The 19,411-nt window shown below is 42.2% G+C and overlaps 1 protein-coding gene across 3 annotated transcripts in view; it reads left to right on the forward strand.

Annotated features, from left to right (window-relative positions):
• Positions 1 to 19,411, forward strand: part of ANO10 (anoctamin 10) — a 229,383-nt gene that overhangs the window by 129,492 nt on the left and 80,480 nt on the right. Inside the window, exon 12 of one of the 3 annotated variants that reach the window (XM_029242434.1) lies at positions 5,697 to 5,776. The exons of the other annotated variants lie outside the window; for them this stretch is intronic. Coding sequence (XP_029098267.1) covers positions 5,697 to 5,717 — 21 coding nt within the window. The 3' untranslated portion in view covers positions 5,718 to 5,776. Of the gene's footprint in view, positions 1 to 5,696; positions 5,777 to 19,411 lie in introns of those variants that run through there. 3 annotated transcript variants of the gene reach the window in all.

Here is a 19,411-nt window from a genome sequence, read left to right on the forward strand (position 1 = left end):
ATTCAGGTATTCCACAGATGCAGGGTACATCAAGTTGATTGTGGAAATTTAATCCGCTGCTCCTGAGGCTGTTGGGAGGGATTTCCCTTTCTCTTCTTTGTTCGCACAGCTCCCGGGGTTCAGCTTTGGATTTGGCCCCGCCTCTGCGTGTAGGTCGCCGGAGGGCGTCTGTTCTTCGCTCAGACAGGACGGGGTTAAAGGAGCAGCTGATTTGGGGGCTCTGGCTCACTCAGGACAGGGGGGAGGGAGGGGCACGGATGCAGGGCGAGACTGCGGCTGCAGAGGCTGGCGTGACGTTGCACCAGCCTGAGGCGCGCCGTGCGTTCTCCCGGGGAAGTTGTCCCTGGATCACGGGACCCTGGCAGTGGCGGGCTGCACAGGCTCCCCGGAAGGGGGATGTGGATAGTGACCTGTGGTCGCGCACAGGCTTCTTGGTGGCGGCAGCAGCAGCCTTAGCGTCTCATGCCGGTCTCTGGGGTCTGCGCTGATAGCTGCGGCTCTAGCCCGTCTCTGGAGCTCCTTTAAGCAGCGCTCTTAATCCCCTCTCCTCGCGCACCAGGAAACAAAGAGGAAAGAAAAAGTCTCTTGCCTCTTCGGCAGGTCCAGACTTTTCCCAGACTCCCCGCCGGCTAGCTGTGGCACACTATCCCCTTTCAGGCTGTGTTCACACCGCCAAGCCTAGTCCTCTCTCTGCGATCCGACCGAAGCCAGAGCCTCAGCTCCCGGCCCCCCGCCCGCCCCAGCGGGTGAGCAGACAAGCCTCTCGGGCTGGTGAGTGCCGCTCGGCACCTGTGCGGGAATCTCTCCGCTTTGCCCTCTGCACCCCTGTTGCTGTGCTCTCCTCCGCGGCTCCGAAGCTTCCCCCCTCCGCCACCCGCAGTCTCCCCGCGAAGGGGCTTCCTGGTGTGTGGAAACCTTTCCTCCTTCACAGCTCCCTCCCACTGGTGCAGGTCCCGTCCCTATCCTTTTGTCTCTGTTTACTCTTTTTTCTTTTGCCCTACCCAGGTACGTGGGGGAGTTTATTGCCTTTTGGGAGGTCTGAGGTCTTCTGCCAGCGTTCAGTGGGTGTTCTATGGGAGCAATTCCACGTGTAGATGTATTTCTGATGTATCTGTGGGGAGGAAGGTGATCTCCGTGTCTTACTCCTCCGCCATATTCTCCGACCGCGCTTGCGTCTTCATGAACATTCTTGTACACACTTTTTCATGTATATATGTCTTCGTTCTCGTGGGTGAAAACCTCAGAATGGAGTTGCCGAGTCGTATTGTTAAGTATATGTGTCACTGTATAAGAAATTGTCAAACTGTTTTCCAAAGTGATTTTAACATTTCACACTTCCACCAGCAATGGTTGACAGTTCCAGTTGCCCCAAATCCTTGCCAGTATTTGCATTTGTCAGGTTTTTTCTTTCTTTGTTTTAGCCATTCTAGTGGATAGTGATATCACATTGTGGCTTTAACTTGCATTTTCCTGCTGACTAATGATGTTAAGCACTTACAACTCAATATGAAAAGAAATGCAGTAAAAAAAGTGAGCATGATAATTGGATAGAACATTGACAAAAGATATATAAAGTGCTAATAATCACATGAAAAGATGCTCAACATTATTAGGCACCAATCTAGCAATCTATAATAAAATATGACCAAGTAGGGTATATTTCAGTAATGCAAGGTTGGTTTTACATTAGAAAATTAATTAATTTGTATTTATAGATTTGATTTCCTAATATTATGCTAGGGATTTTTATTTTTATGCTAGTGGAGGATATTGGTCTATACTTTTCTTGCGATATCTTTGTCAAGTTTTGGTATCAGAGTAACACTGTCCTCCTAAGTGTATTGTCCTCCTCTTTTTTTCTGAGAGAGGTTGTATAGGGTTGGTATTATTTATTCCTTAAACGTTTGATATAATTTCCCAATAAAACCATCTGGGCCTGAGAAGTTCTTAAATTATAAATTCAATGTCTTTAATAGATGTAGAAAGCTGTTCAGAGCTTCTGTTTCTTCCTGATATTGTAATTTGTGTCTTCTTTTTTATTGTTAATCTGTTTAGCTAGAGTTTTTATCAATTTCATTGATCTTTCAAAGAACCAACTTTTGGTTTTATTGATTTTTCTCTATTGCTTGTTTTCTATTTTACTGATTCCTGCATTTTCTGTTAATATTTTCTTCATTCTGCTTAATTTGGTTTAGTTCTTTTTCTAGCTGCTCTTAATTCTGTTTTATGAATTTCTTACCCTAGATTCCCTAGCTCTTCTACTGAAGTTTCCATTTTGACAAACAGTTGGTAATTTCCAAGAATTCTTTCTGGTTTTGCAGTTTTTCCTTTTTCATGAGAGCCTGCTCTCACTGCATGAACACAAAATTTTCTTAGTTCTCCTTGAGGCTGTTTTCTTTTTTTTAAACTGTATCTTCTGTTCCCTGAATTACCTGAATTATGTTTTCTCTGAGGCTCATTTTCTTTCTTTCTTTCACCCTGGGGTGTGTGTCTGTCTGTTTCTCTGTTTTTATGAAGGCTTTTCTCAAGTGTCTGGTGATTCTTGGCTATCTGTTTATAGTATATACAGTAATAACTAAATAAATTAAACAAATTAAATTTGTAATGGGAGTTCCCTGGTGGTCCAGTGGTTAGGACTCGGTGCTTTCACCGCTGTGGGCCTGAGTTCAATCCCTGGTCGGGGAACTAAGGTCCTGCAAGCCACGTGACGCAGCCAAAAAAAATTGTATTTAGAATTCCTAATAGTCTCGAGGTGTGGAGCAAGGGTTCACATAGAGTGTGCTCGTGTAGCAAACCGTGATGGTGGCAGAGTTAGAACTAGTCCACCAGCCTGGAATTCAGTCCCTCCTGTCCTGGCTAAGCCCCCAGCAACACCCACCGTCCAGGGCTGAGCTTTTCCAAGGCCCAGAAGGTAGCCTTTCACTTATAACGGTTGGAAGGCTGAGTAGAAGCTTCTGACAGGCACGGACGGGAAGCACTCACCAGCCTCTGGTGCCAGCTCAGAAACACCTTTCTCAGGAGGGTCCCAGGCGGAACCCAGTGGTTCAGGCACACTTCTCAGCCAGGTCACCTCTTTGCCCACACTCACCACTCCCTGCTGCGAGCTTCGCCCACAAAGCCTTCTTCCACTTCAGCCCCCACACGGGTATTTCCACAGGCCCTCTGGGACTATATTCCATCACCAACACGCCTCTCCCAGCCCTCGGCCTCTTCATGGACGACTCTGTGTGAACCTTGCCCCTCCCTGGTAACACCACCTTGTCTGTCACCCACCGAACGGGTGGTGCTCAGGTTTGTTGCTCTCCCTTTACTGGGAAGTGCATGGGGTAGAGCTGGGATCCGAGTGCACGCCCAGTGCTTTTCACTCAACCACACTGACTCCTGAAGGGGTGGGAGTCGTGGCTTCCAGCAGGATAGAACAAAGATGAAGCAACGCGGCAGCAGGAGTGGGCCAGGGAAAGAAAAAGAGAAGCGGCACACTAGGTGGAGAATGACAGGGCCAGACAGCCATCGCTCTTGGAGCCACCAGATGGCCTTCAGGTGGAGTTCGCCCACCTTGCACTGAATGGTGCTGCCACTCCGCTCGTGTGTTCTTCGGTTCTGCCTCGTTCCATGCAACTCAGATGCTTAGAGACTTTGTCTCATGCCTGTGGAAACATGGATTCAGAAGCTCATGGCATACAAGAGATTGGTTCAAGACTCATGGGAGATTTAATGCTCTGTGTTTCCTGTCTACTTTTTCATTTGTTGTTAATGAGAATTCATAATTCATGAGAGAATTCATGTAGAAATATTTTCTATGTAGAAATATTTTCAGAATATTTCCTTGTTACAGTAAGTGAAAGGAGGGTGTGGAGGAATTTTGTGGAGCATATCAACTTATTTCAACTTAAATTCAAAAACTTTTCAGGGCTTCATTGTTCCTTCTAAGAACAGGAAAGCACGTTTAGTGGAGTCTTTGTTAAACTTCTTCTTAGAACAGATTTTTTTCTAAAGTGTGTCTGTCTTAGCCCTTAAAGGAGATTTGGCTGCTGTACAGATCTTGTTGAACAATAGTTGCCATTGTAAGGGCTTTCTTGACAAGGACTTCAGGATCAGCATTTATAACAGGTCTCCAGGGTTTTCATATTTCTATTTTCCAAGTAACAGAGGTCATATGTAGCCCAGTGTGGATTTGTTGTAATCGCCCCTTTTATAGGTAATAAGCTGGGAATGAAATGAGAGCTCCTGACCCTTCTTCCAGCACTCATTCATCCACTGTCTTTGTGGCCAGGAACTCAGTGTCACTCAGAGAAAAGGAGGCAGAGAAACTTGAGCGATTGTTCCAAGATCACACAAAACTCCCACAGGAGTAGGAATGATTGATCAGATCGAGAGCCGCTCTGGCCCCAGGTCTCCCATCGCATAGTCTCCCCGGAGCAGCAGGCCTCGTGAGTGGCAGCTTCTCACAACACACAAGTTCATTTGATTGCCACCTGTGCTGATCTCCTCCTCGCAGCAGGTTTTTATTTTAGGATGTAATTTGTAGTTTAGAGATGGAGAGCAAAAAGCGTGTTAGGAACTAGGAGCCTGTAGGAAACATATTTATTCTACAGCGAAACACGAGCACATTTTTGCAGTCAGCTCTGCCTGTCGGGGTGAGCTCGGACACATGTGGATAGCAGTGTCGGCTGTGTGGTATTTCCTGTGCTAAGCTACTCACCACAGTGGCAAGTTCAATTCTATAGGAGTCTTTTATTCTACTTTTCTCTCTGAATTTATTTCAAAGCTTTACTGTCCATTAGATTGAGCATGAGCTAATTTAGCTTTCTAGTTCCTGTTAGATACCATCCCTACACTGAGATAACGATTGTACCAAAACATGGCAAGTTTACAGAATGGTGATAGACTGTTGGGTACATTGTCACGGTGCATCATAGATGTCTGTGGAGCATGATTTACAAGTACTGGAAATACTGGAAAGCTTCAAGTACAAAAAATCCATACTTACTAACTGCTGTTCCCTTCCCCTATGACCACCACCACCTCAGACACACAAAATCAAGTTGATGCTACTCTTTAATTCACAGCACAGGCATCTTTGCTTTTATTTTATTTACTCCCACTTCTGTGGCCCTTCCCTGGGATAGGCACCCATACTGGCATGTTTAGTGTATGTCCCTCCCCGCCACTTGTTTGATTAAATTGTGTTGTCCGTGTGTGTTTGTTAGTTTATGTGCATGGATCTGGGCTCTGAATCTCTACATAATTATTTTTTGCTCAGTGTTATGTTTATGATACTCATCTATGTTGTCATATATAAATCTGGTTCATTGCATTCTACTGCTGCATAAATGTCCATCGTTTGAATGTACCAGAATTTATCCATTCTCCTAGTGATGGACACCTGCCTCCGGCCCTTTGCTCCTAAAGCCATTGCTACATGAGACTGCACAGCCTGGTCTGTGCTCCCTCGTGGATGTGTACACGAGCTTGCACTGAAGCACAGGTGGAGAGAATGTCCAGGTCTAGGAGATGTTTAGCATTCTGAAGGTAAAACTTAGTGCCACCAGTGTAATACAGAACTTTTGGAGCTTTCAAATATATCCATTTTGTATAAAAGATGACATTCAGAAGTTCAGTTGAGATTCCTGTTCATTATAAACTGCACTGTCTGAAGATTCTATTTTCGTAGCGGCCTTTTTCTTTTCTCCTAGTGGCTCTGCAGGTGTTGGTGACTGTCACTCCTTGCTGGGCACCTGCTTCCCAGGGAGGGAGCCAACCTGAGTTATCTGAGGAGTGGGTAAAGTAGGACCTTGAATTCTATTTAAAGAAATTAATTATTTCATTATGTAGCAGGGACTTGAGTGTTTTATTTTTAATGTTAAAAATTCTCTTTGCTTTTCTTCATCTCCATGCAACAGAAATTATAATGAACACAATTCTTTGTTCCTGTTGCACTTGGACCTTCCTGTGGAATGGCTGTGCTGGAGCACATTGCTCTACAGAGTAAATGCTGCCTCGTGGACCACAGGACATTATAATTTGCTTTATATATGTTTTTTTCATCTTTGTGCCCTAAGACCTAGAGTCAGAGTCTGGTGCCAAAAATGGAAAAAACGTTTGGAACCAATGTTTGATTGATTATGATGTTATGCTTGGAAATTTTGCACACACAGCTTACTCAGAGAAGATCAAACAGGCAGCGCCCATGCAGTTCTGGGAGGAGCCCTCAGATGGTAAAAGGGGAAAAAGAATAACCAGCCAGTCAGATCAGTTAAATTCAGCTGACCCTAAGAGGGATCAGTGGGACGGAAGATGCCCAGGGAGATGGCCCTGTTATTCCACCAACCAGCCGATTTCCAGTATGCATCCTTTCTCCCCCAGGTCACTCCCGCCCTTCTTTGGGCACTTAAGGGCCTGGCTGCAGACCCCTCTCTCTAATATATATCCCTCTCCATCCTGCACTACCATAGCAGCCAACTTCTTTAACCCCTTTCCTGACCTGTCTACCCCCTGACCTCAGCCCCTCACCTCCAGCCACCCTTGACCTTGTTCCCTCCATATAGCCATGTGACTAGCTTCAGTTTAAATTCCCAGTCTCGCTGACCTCAATGGCCCTCCATGCTGCCTGGCAGTTGTGCATATCTTCCTGGTGCATTATCTTTCCTGCTCACCGAGATGACAGTTTCATGTCTTCTCCTCTCTCAGACCTCCAGCACCTCCTTCCCCTTCCTCACTCTTGGCTGATGACCATGCTTCTCACCTTACTGAGAAAACAGAAGCATCAGATGAAAACTCCCACCATCTGTATTACTTGCATTTGTCCCCATGTGTTTGGCCACCTCTCCGGTAACTGCGAGGGAACCAAGTCTAAGGACACCTCCCTGCTCGTGAACTGGGTCCCATTCTCACGTCCCTCCAGCAGTGTGCCAGCAGTCACCCCACTCTCGCGTACATCATCTCGTTCCCCCTCTGTGGGATCATTCCCATCGGTGCATGCACATGCCAGTGTTTCTCCCATTTTGACCTCACATCTCCCTCCAATTTTTGCCCCATTTTTCTTTAAACAAAACTCCTTTTAAAAAGTTGTCCATGGGCTTCCCTGGTGGCGCAGTGGTTGGGAGTCCGCCTGCCGATGCAGGGGACACGGGTTCGCGCCCTGGTCCGGGAAGATCCCACATGCCGCGGAGCGGCTGGGCCCGTGAGCCATGGCTGCTGAGCCTGCGTGTCTGGAGCCTGTGCTCCGCAAGGGGAGAGGCCGCAACAGTGAGAGGCCCGCGTACTGCAGAAAAAAAAAAAAAAAAGTTGTCCATGATCACTGTCTCCAATTATTCTTCTTCATTTTCTCTTGAACCATCACTCCACCTAAATGCCACTTCCCAAGGTCACTAGAGACCAGCAGGCTGTTAATACACAGTCATCTCTCTCTCTTTTTTTTTTTTTTTTTTTTTTTTTTTTTGCGGTACGCAGGTCTCTCACTGCTGTGGCCTCTCCCGCTGCGGAGCACAGGCTCCAGACGCACAGGCCCAGCGGCCATGGCTCATGGGCCCAACCGCTCCGCGGCATGTGGGATCCCCCGAGACCGGGGCACGAACCCGCGTCCCCTGCACCGGCAGGCGGTCTCTCAACCACTGCGCCACCAGGGAAGGCCCTCTCTCTATTTTTTTTTAACCATTTATTTCTCATCTGACTTGACTCCCCTCTCCTGGAAACACTTTTTTCATTTGGCTTCCAGGACCCTATTATCACCTGCTTTTCTTCCTGCCACTCTTCTTTAGCTTGGCAGTTCCGCTCCTAGGTGTATGCGCAGTAGAAATGTAGTATTTTTTATAATAGCGCCAAAATGGAAACAACCCAAATGTCCATCAGCTGATGAATGGATAAGTAAATGTGGTTAATCCATATAATTGAGCATTATTAGACAGTAAAAAGAAATGAACTACTAACACATGCTGTACAATATGGTTGAAACTCGAAAACATTACGCTAAGTGAAAAGCCAGTCACAAAGGACTGCATATTGTATGATTCCATTTATATAAAATGTCCAGAATAGACAAATCTATAGATACAGAAAGCAGACTAGTGATTGCTTAGGGCTCAAAGGGATAGGGGATATTTAAGGGATGATGGCTGAAGAGAATGGGTGTTTATGGAGGTGTAAGGAAAATGTTCTAAAATTGATTGTGGTGATGGTTGCACACTTCTGTGACTATACTAAAGGCCATTGAATTGTACACTTTAAATGGGATAATGATATATTACTAAAGCGGTTTTTTAACAAAGGAGAACCAATTTACAAGCCTAGAGTGTTAGGTAAGTTTGTTTTAGAATTGCGCTTCAGCCTGTTTTATTAGTAATGAATTTTTAGCCTTTGAGGGTGGATTTTTTTTTTTAATTTTTAAATTAAAAAATTTTTATTTTTTAGCATCTTTATTGGAGTATAATTGCTTTACAGTGGTGTGTTAGTTTCTGCTGTATAACAAAGTGAATCAGCTATACATATACATATATCCCCATATTTCTTCCCTCTTGTGTCACCCTCCCACCCTGCCTATCACACCCCTGTAGGTGGACACAAAGCACCAAGCTGATCTCCCTGTGCTATGTGGCTGCTTCCCACTAGCTATCTGTTTTACATTTGGTAGTGTATATGTGTCCATGCCACTCTTTCACTTCGTCCCAGCTTACCCTTCCCCCTCCCCATGTCCTCAAGTCCATTCTCTACATCTGCATCTTTATTCCTGTCCTGCCCCTAGGTTCTTCAGAACCATTTTTTTCTTTTTAGATTCCATATATATGTGTTAGCATACGGTATTCGTTTTTCTCCTTCTGACTTACTTTACTCTGTATGACAGTCTCTAGGTCCATCCACCTCACTACAAATAACTCAATTTTGTTTCTTTTTATGGCTGAGTAATATTCCATTGTATATATGTGCCACATCTTCTTTATGCATTCATCTGTCAATGGACACTTGGGTTGCTTCCATGTCCTGGTTATTGTAAGTAGAGCTGCAATGAACACTGTGGTACATGACTCTTTTTGAATTATGGTTTTCTCAGGGTATATGCCCAGTAGTAGGACTGCTGGGTCGTATGGTAGTTCTATTTTTAGTTTTTTAAGGAACCTCCATACTGTTCTCCATAGTGGCTGTATCAATTTACATTCCCACCAACAGTGCAAGAGGGTTCCCTTTTCTCCACACTTGAGGGTGGATTTTTAAACAGGAAAAATAATTTAGTATCAAACCTTAGGGGTTTACCACATCGCCAAACTGCCTTACACCATTGGGAGTAGAAAACCACTGGCAACAGAAAGCCACTTTCATTCACTTGCTCTGGCTGTACATCTAAGAGTTCCAAAACCCTTTCGTGATTTTGCAATTCCAGCTCCGTGGAGTAAGGATGGAGCCTCCCAGATGCCTTGCTACCAGTTTCCTTGGGAAGCAAACTCTGAGAGGAGCCTAGTGTGCAGGACATTCATTAGGGAAAGCTCTTGAGAATCAACACATGAAAAGAGGAGAAAGAAGCAGGAATGAGCAGAGGGAGAAGGTGGGCAGCAGTGCAGTCTCAACAAAGACCTCTGCTGATCCCACAGGGAGCTCTGAAGCTGGGCTGGCCCTGCACAGTCGTCCCAAGTTGGGACGAGGTGGCCAAGCTTTTGGTCACCACTCCTCATGAACTAGTCATTGGGTGCAGGCTGCCTCAGGTGCAGGGGGTGACCATCAGCAAGGTGGGTCTCTTCAGTTGAGGTGTGCTTCCAGCAGCTGGGGGAATAAGTCCTTCAGTCCTGATGGGGCATGTGGGTGGAGTGTCCCAGCATCCTGTTCAATTCCCTTACATTCTGAGTGTTGCTCCTCTCAAAAGTCAACTCCGTAAGCGCCTATTTCTGTGAGAATGGACTTAGGGGACGTAACCCAGAGTAATGTTGACATTGCAGACTTCAAATTTGTGCTGTGATATACTTTGAAAATAAGGAAAGTTTCTTCTTATTATATTGGTCTTAATTTTAAGACTACATAGTATATCTACTGTTAGTACTGTGTATTATAAAGCCTAAGCAATAGAAAAGAATACTGGACTTGTCAAACATATAATCCATCCACAGAAGTTTTTCAGAACTATTCCACAGTTTAATAGAAGTGCTTTTTAACCTGTTGCTCTGTTGCATCACAAGAGACTACATAAATGTTCTCATTCACATTTTCTAATGTACAGTATTATGACTTTAGCTCAGGTGGCTTGAGTATTTTGTTCAGGAATCTTATTTCAAGTTTGTCACTTGATTTTTAAAAACATTTCAAAAGTGGCAAAGTTATTAATATAAAATTTCTTTATCATAACCAGGGAACTCTCTAAGATGTCTGATTCTGGTATGGGTAAAAAGCCGGATATGTAATTTTTCACCAACTCAGGGATCAGATTTTCTATATTTTTATTTTACATTCACAGACATATAGACAACTGTTTTTCTATTTGACTCAAAAAACAGTGGTAAAAACTAGCAGATCAAAAGTCAATTGCTTACCTATATACCAGAAATAAAAATTGGAATTTGAAATAAAAAACATAACACCACTTACACTAGGACCCCCCCCCAAAGTTGAATTACTTGAGTATAAATTTAACAAAATATGTACAAGATCTTGATAAGGAAAACTATAAAACTGATGAAAGAAATCTAAGAAAATCTACCTGTCTGGATACTCCATGTTCATGGATGAAAAGACTCAATATTGTTAACATGTCAGTTTTTCCCCAACTTGATCTATATATTCAGTGCAATCCCAATCGAAATCCCAGCAAGTTATTTTCTGGATTTCAACAAAGATTCTAAAGATTTTGTGGAATGGCAAAAGACCCAGAATAGTCAACACAATAATGAAGAAGGAAGAACAAAGTCAGAAGAAGACTGACACTTCCTGATTTCAAGACTTACCATGAAGCTACAGAAATCAGGACAGTGTGGTATTGGTGAAAGAAGAGAGAAATATATCAGTTGAACAGAATAGGGAGACCAAAAATAGACTCACATAAATATAGTGAACTGATCTTTGATAAAGGAGCAAAGGCAATTCGATGCGGAAAGGATAGTCTTTTCAACAGAGGGTGCAAGGGTGCTGAAACAACTGAACATTTACATGCCAAAAAAAAAAAAAAAGAATATATAAACAGACCTTACACCTTTCACAAAAATTAACTGAAAATGGATCAGAGACCTAAATGTAAAACACAAAGCTATAAAACTTCTAGAAGATAATATAGAAAATCTAGGTGACCTAGGATTTGGCAACGACTTTTTAGATACAGTTCCAAAAGCGTGAAAGAAATAATTGATAAGATGAACTTTTTAAAAATTACAAAATTTCTCTGCAAAGAATAATTTTGAGAGACTGAAAAGATAAGCCACAGACTAGGAGAAAATATTTGCAAAAGACATACCTCCTAAAGGACTTGTATACAAAACATACAAAGAATTCCTAAAACTTAACATAACAGCCCATAAATAAACAACCCAACAGTTTATTCGTGGCTGGTGGGAATGCAGAATGGTTCAGCCACTTGGAAAAGAGTTTGGCCGTTTCTTACAGAGCTAAATATAGGTTTACCATACATTCCAGCAATTGCCCTCCTAGATATTTACCCAAGTAAGTTGAAAACTTATGTCTACACAGAAAGCTACACATGAATGTTTATGTCAGCTTTATTCATAATTGTCAAAAATTTGAAGCAACCAAGACATCCTTCAGTAAATGACTGGATAAACAAACTATGGTACATGTATACAATGGAGTGCTTTCACTGTTAAGAAGAAATGAGCTATCAAGCCATGAAAAGATATAGAGGACCCCTAAATGCGTATTACTAAGTGAAAGTCTCCCGTCTGGAAAGGCTTCATGCTCTACGAGTCCAACTATATGACATTCTAGAAAAGGCGAAACTATAGAGACAGTAAAAAGATCAGTGGTTGCCAGGAGTTTGTTAGGGAGGGAAGAAGGATGGGATGAAGAGGTGGCCCACAGATGTTTAGGGTGGTAAAACTATTCTGTATAATACTGCAGTGGTGGATACATGACATTATGCGTTTGTAAAAGCCCATGCAATGAACCTGAACTATAGACCTTAGTTAATAATAGTGTATCAATATTGGTTCTTCAGTTGTAACACATGTACCACACTAACACAAAATGTTAATAATAGAGGAAACTGGAGGAGTGAAGGGTATATGGGAACTCTCTGTACTTTCTATGCAGTTACTTTGCAAAACTAAAATTTCTCTAAAAATAAAATCTCTTAATAAAAAGTAATAGTAAAAAATCATTATAGTTTAACATGTTCTAGTATAAATTACATTAAATTTAGGCCAGAAGTCAAGTTCTTTGTACTTGTACAGAACTTAGCGTACTTTCTTCTTCCTCTCCTTCCTTTTCCTCCAATCCCTCAGTCTTCTCCGATGCTTTTCATTATGAACAGAAAGTTCACAAATAAATAAAAGGCAAATGGCTGTTAAGCATAGAAATAGATACTTAACACCACTGAGTAAGAAATGCAAAGTGAAACTAAACTGAAATATTAGTTGTCACCTATCACTGTTGCAAATCCGCAAGAGGGATATTACCCTGAGTCAACAGGCTGTGGGGAAGCAGGAACCCTCATACACAGCGGCTAGAAGTGCACACTGGCTCAGCACCACAGATGAGACAGTTTGGCAGAATCTACTTAAATTACAACAGCGTATATCCTTTGACCCAACAATTCTACATTTGGGAATTTATCCCACAAATATAATTGCGTGTGTGCAAAATGATAAATGTGTGGGGATAGTCATTGCAGCGTCCTTAATAATGACAAAATATTGGAAATAACATAAATGTCCATCACTGGTTAAGTAAATTATGGATGCTTTCTGTGTACAAATATGAAAGCACTCTAATATTAATAAGTACAAAAATCAAAATGCAGAACACTATCGCTGTATGGTTCCTTTTGTGTAAAAATGGAGAATAACAATAATATAGTCCAATTTACTTGTGTTGACTTGAAAAAACCACACACAACATAAGAGCTGTAAACTGAGATTATCCAGTGTTTTACTGAGGATTATGGCCCAGGGGTAGCCTCTCAGATAGCTCTGAGAAACTGTTGTGAAGAAGTAATGGGGGAGGTCATGCACGATACCGACCAGAGTTCTTGGCCTTCCCTAATCAATAGAAATTGATAAAGGGCCAGACAAGAAATTCAAGCAAGGCTTTATTGGGGCTCCTGCAGGGAGCAAAAACAAGTAACAGGCTCCCTTGCTCACTCCCTGAAGGGGGGCGAGCTGGTTCCTTCCATGGGATAAGGGTAGGGGTGTGTCCAAAGGTCGGGCCAGAGGGTTGGCTTAGGTGTTTTGCCCACCCTTTTGGTGCTGTTGTGTACAAGGGGCTTGCACAGTACCCTGCTTTTGCTCTCGACACCCTGTTTTTGCTCAGGGCTCTTCAGGAGTGTCAGATGGGTTTTTTTGGTCTTTTTGTATCTTGTTGTCCATAATTTGCCCCAACTGCACATGCATGCAGTTATTTTTTTTTATTTTTTATTTTTTTGGTACGCGGGCCTCTCACTGTTGTGGCCTCCCCCGTTGCGGAGCACAGGCTCCGGACGCGCAGGCTCAGCGGCCATGGCTCACGGGCCCAGCCGCTCCGCGGCATGTGGGATCTTCCCGGATCGGGGCATGAACCCGTGTCCCCTGCATCGGCAGGCGGACTCTCAACCACTGCGCCACCAGGGAAGCCTGCATGCAGTTATTTTTCGTCCCTTATAGTTTCTTTGTATTTTGTTACTTGGAGACATTTGTCCAGGTGCAAGCACTGCAACAAAGGATCTCAGGTCCCAGGTCCTAGCCTGTCTCGAGCATATAGGTGATCTTGGCTAAGGATATGTGTAATCAAGCACACATCTCGTTACAAGGTTGCTGCTAGTCACAGCGAACAGGTATCTTAGTGGTTTTAACGCTGGTCTAAGTGTGGGAAGATGTGAGAATCGAGGTTCATAAAAGACTTCTCCTGAAAATGTCCATTTGCAGGCCTATTCTGCCAGTTTTCCCAGAGCACTAAGCGCCTCATTCCTGATCTGTGCCATTCCTTTCAGGGTGTGTTGAAGGTCAGTGACTGCGGTAGCAAATGACTTATCAATAATTCTCATAGAACAGGATGGTGAGTGACCTTCTTTAGTTGGCGCTTGTACATTGGGCACTGGGCACAGCAGGGCACTGGGCAGATAGATGCAAGGGCAAGCAGGAAATTTTTCACTATATGCTTTTTTCCCCCTAACCACGTGACTATACTACCTTCAAACATGCATTTCAAAAAACAAAGAATTATAAAATGTGAATATTTACTATAAACTTAGAATACCTAGGAAAAACTGCTTTTTGCTATTGTCACACCTTAGAAATTATTTTTATCTGTGTATGAAAATCCTTCCCTTGGGTGTTTGCAGTATGGTGAGTTGTTAAAGTTATTTTTTAACTGTGAGGGTCGTTTAATGTTCCCAGTGAAAACCTGACTTTGCCACAAAAGTAGTTCAGATTTTTTTTTTTTTACTTTTCTAACAGCAATGTTCATTAAGCATATCTAGTCGACTTAAGAAGAGAAAAAGTAGCAAGATAGTATTTCCTTTCAGAAAGTATGTCAGTGGAAAATGTAAAATTTTATCTTCGATCTGTTTTTTAAATGTGTAGCTGTAAAAAGTTCTAGCCCTTTTCTTCTTTGACACCAACTCCCTATTCAGTTGTATTAAGTTATTCTCTTTTAGAGCAGACTTTCCAGTTGGCTTTTTTTTTTTCTCTCCTCTTTCTTCTACATCCACTGCTTCTATGCAACTACTTTTCTATTTCCCTTGCTCTGGCAAAGATGTAAATTGTTACACTAAGGCAATACCTGTCAAACAGGATATTGCTGCTAAGTTCTACAAGGAGTAGGCATGGATGCTGTATCTTAATGAGCCCTGGAAAATGAAAGGTAGGAAGCATTCCTTGCTGAACTACATGGGCTCTTGAGCCCTAGTGTATAATGATCTTGAGGGCTATCTATATAAATTATTTGGAATTCTTCCACAAGGGAGGTTACTCTCTTCTCCCCATTTATTTATTCGATCATTTGTTTGTATCAGTATAGGCTCATGGATGTTTATTTTATATTTTGGGATATCATGCAATACTACTTTATTTTGTTGCTCAAATTGTTTCAGCTTTGGCCATTGGGGGCTCTTTTGGTTGGCTTTTGAGTCTCTTTGACATACCCCCATTTGTGTGTGTGTGTGTATGTATTTTCATTTTGAGCACTCCCTTATTTTCTGTCACTGTAAGATGTTCCAGACTCATTTTATATATTTCCTGCCCCAGTCCTAGAATCACCCAGTTCTCCAAGGAGCTCGGGTTTTTTCTAAATTGGAGAATGGTATTAGAAACCAAGAACTGCATGCATCTCTTTATTTTTAACCTATCTTGAGTCCCTATATTTAAGATGTGTTCCTTGCAGACAGCATATAGTTGAGCCTTGCTTTTTATCCTCTCTGATATTCTCTGTCTTTTAATTGGTGTATTTAGACCGTGCATTTTTTAAATGATTATTGATGTAGTTGGATTAATGTCTACCATGTTTTTCAGTTTTCTGTTTGCTACATTTGTTCTTTATTTCTTTTTTCCCTTTTTTTTTTCCTGCTTTCTCTGGTTTTACTTAAGCATTTTGTATGATTCCTTTTCATCTCCTCTCTTAGCCTATCAACTATACTTCTTTTTTTTTTTTTTTGCGGTATGCAGGCCTCTCACTGTTGTGGCCTCTCCCGTTGCGGAGCACAGGCTCCGGATGCGCAGGCCCAGCGGCCATGGCTCATGGGCCCAGCCGCTCCGTGGCGTGTGGGATCTTCCCGGACCGGGGCACGAACCCGTGTCCCCTGCATCGGCAGGCAGACTCTGAACCACTGCGCCACCAGGGAAGCCCAACTATACTTCTTTTTAAAAACATTGTACTGGTTGCCATAAAGTTTAAAATATACATTTTAAGCTAATCTAATCCACCTTCAAATAGTACTATACTACCTCATATGTAGTGTGGTACATGTATACCTTATAATAAAATATTCCCAATTCCTCCCTCTTGTCCCTTAAAACATAGCTATCATGCATTTCACTTTTCCATATGCTATAATCACCTAATAACAGTTATTGCTTTAAACAAGCAGTTATCTTTTAGATCAATTAAGAATAAGAAAAATAAAATGTTTTATTTTACCTTCATTTGTTCCTTCTCTGACACTCTTTATTTCTGTAGATCCAGGTTTCTGACCTACATCATTTTCCTTCTGCCTGAAGAACTTCCTTTAACATTTCCTGCAGGGCACGTCTGGTGGCAGTGGGTTGTCATTCATATTCATTCTCGCTCTCTCTTTCTCTCAGACTTCTAGAATAATAACTTATGAAATAATAGAAGGTTTTTACTTCTCTTTCACTTTTGAAAGGTAATTTCAGCTAGAGTTTATATCTCTAGCTCACTGGGGATTTCTTTCCACACTTTGAATATTTCATTTTATTCTCTTCTTGCTTGCATGGTTTCTGATGAGAAGTCTGCTCTATTTTATTCTTGTTCCTTTGTAGGAAAGGTGTTTTTCTCCCGTCTTCTCTCAAGATTTTCTCTTTGTCTTTGGTCTTCTGCAGTTTGAATATAATATGACTAGGTATAGATATCTTAGTATTTACCAGCTTCATGTTTTGTGAGCTTCCTGGATCTTTGATTTGGTGTCTGTCGTTAATTTTGGAAAGTTCTCAGCCATTATTTCTTCTGCTCCGTTCTCTCTTTATTCTCTTTCTAGTGTCACAGTTATGCACGTGATACACATTTTTAATATTGTCCCACAGTTAATGGCTAATTTCTTTTTTGTCCATTCTTTTTCTCTTATGATGTTGGCTGCAGGCTTGTCATATATGCCCTTTATTATGTCGAGGCATGTTCCTTTTATCTACTTTGTTGAGAGTTTCTATCACAGATGGATGCTGAATTTTGTCCAATGCTTTTTCTGCATCCACTGAGATGATCACATGCTTTTTATCCTTCATTTTGTTTATGTGTTGACTGATTTGAACCAACCTTGTATCCTGAAATAAATCCCACTTCAGCATGGTGCATGATCTTTTTAATGTATTGTTGAATTTGGTTTGCTACAAGGATTTCTGCATCTATGTTCATTGGGGGAAATGGCCTGTAATTTTCTTTTCTTGTGGTGTCCTTGTCTGGTTTTGGTATCATGGTAAAGCTGGTCTTGTAAAATGAATTTGAAGCATTCCCTCCTCTTCAGTATTTGGAAGAGTTTGAGGAATGGTATTAATTCTTCTCTGAATACTTGGTAGAATTCACCAGGGAAGCTGTCTGGTCCTGGACTTTTGTTTGTTGGGAGGTATTTCGTTACTGATTCGATATCCTTACTAGTAATTGGTCTAGTAATTGGGAAGTTTCTTTTGACCTATCTTCGAGAGTGCTGGGTTTTCCTCAGCTGTCTCCTGTCACCTGATGAGCCTATCAAAGGCATTCTTAATTTTTGTTAGTCTTTTTGATTTTTAGCATTTCAATTTGATTGTTTCTTAGATTTTCCATTTCGTTGCTTACATTATTCATCTGTTCTTGCATTTTGCCTCCTTATACCATTAACGCCCTTAACATATTCATCATAGTTATTTTAAATTCTCTTCCTGATAATTTCCAAATCTCTTATATCCAAGTCTGGTTCTGATGGTTTCTTCAGAGTGTTTTCCTTGCCTTTTGGCATGCCTTGCAATTTGGTGTTGAAAGTCAGACATGCTCTGTGGGGCAGCAGATGAGGTAAATAGACCTTTAGTTTGAGAATTTACATTAATCTGTCTAGGAGTTGGGCTGTTTTCAGTGTTTATTCTGGCTATAGGTACCAGAGGCTTTAAGTTCCTCTAATATCCTTGTTTTCGTTTCTCCTCTTTACTATGGGCTTCCCTATGTTTTCCTCCTTAGGGAGAGTCTGTGTCTTACAGCCCACGTAACTATAACCCACTGTTGTTATACTTGAGCCCTGTTGGTGTGTGAGAACATGTTGGGGAGGGGACACACTCTGTAATCTTCCAATTAAATCTCAGTCTTTTAGGGGGGACACTGTTTCAGGACAAGTGTTCATCCCCGGTATAGCTTTTCCACCCATCCCCATCCCCTTCCCCTTCCCCTTCCCTGTCTGCAGAGTTCCCGGTCTATTTCCTTGAAACCCTGACCTCTGTTGACTATGTTATGTTTTTGTCTTTATTTCTCCCTAGGTGAGACAGGATGGCTGGAGGGGGCTGGAGCAGGGAGGAATTTCCCTATCCCAGTTGAAATCAAGTTTCAGAATTTTCACTGGCTAAGTCCTTACCCCTGGAGGGTAAGCCATTGTTATGGAGAAGGTTCTGAACAGTATTTCCTCATGCCTGTTCTTCTTCTCCTGCAAGACCCATGTGGGGATCCTTCTTGTATCCTCACCCTGGGAACCTGATAAGAGTTCCTGGAGGGAAAGCCTGTGGAAGTGTGGGGACCCCCCTAAGACAGCAACCCTTAGGGGTTTCTGACTCATGCTAGTCTCACTCAACCACTAGCAATTCGTCAAAATTACCAGTTAAGTGTTCCTGCTAGTTTACGCCTCCAGCAGCTTCTGTTCCAGCTTCTGTTGCTTTATCTCTCTGGATGCACCTGTCTCTCCAGACTTTTTGGGGTGGTGGTTTGTCCTCACTTCTCAGACAGGTCAAAGAAGTCATTAATTTTCAGTTTGTCCAGCTTTTTCTTGTTGTATTGACAGGAGTGATGTCTTCCAAACTCTTTACATGTTGGAGCTGAAACCAGAAGTGCTTGTAAGTCTCTTTTGAGGAACTTTATTAGGTTTTGTATAAATTTGCCAGTTACAGAAATAGTAAGTTGAAGCATATGTTCAGTAGTAAATATGACAAATCTTGCTTCAGGGAAACATATAAAGCAGAATGTTTAAATAATTAAGCAAACCAATTATTTGCTCAATGACAGTGGCAGTGTAAAGTCCACAGTGGGATAGGCAGAAATCTAACCCCCCACCTTCTCCTGCCCAGTCTTTTAGGCTTTTCTTCTTTGCAGATTCTGAGATGCAGTTTAGGACCTTTCTGTCATCCATCACCCAGTTAATTTGCTGATGCCACTGGGATGGTTTGGTGCTTGAAACGTGAAGCCCATTATATCCTGGCACAAGTTCTCGATTTAGAAGTATATTTTTGTTCGAAACATTTGTTCAGAGTGAAAACTGCAGACAGTGACATTGTGGCCTTCCACAGAACATTTGTATATGCATATAAGCAGTATTAACTGAATTGGAATGAAGACTTATGAAGAGCAGAATTAAGAGTTACCATTTTTCATTTATAAACAGATACGATCT

Source organism: Monodon monoceros, unplaced genomic scaffold (assembly GCF_005190385.1).
Source record: "Monodon monoceros isolate NGI ecotype Baffin Bay Population unplaced genomic scaffold, NGI_Narwhal_1 Super_Scaffold_3, whole genome shotgun sequence".
NCBI classification, from domain to species: Eukaryota; Metazoa; Chordata; class Mammalia; order Artiodactyla; family Monodontidae; genus Monodon; species Monodon monoceros.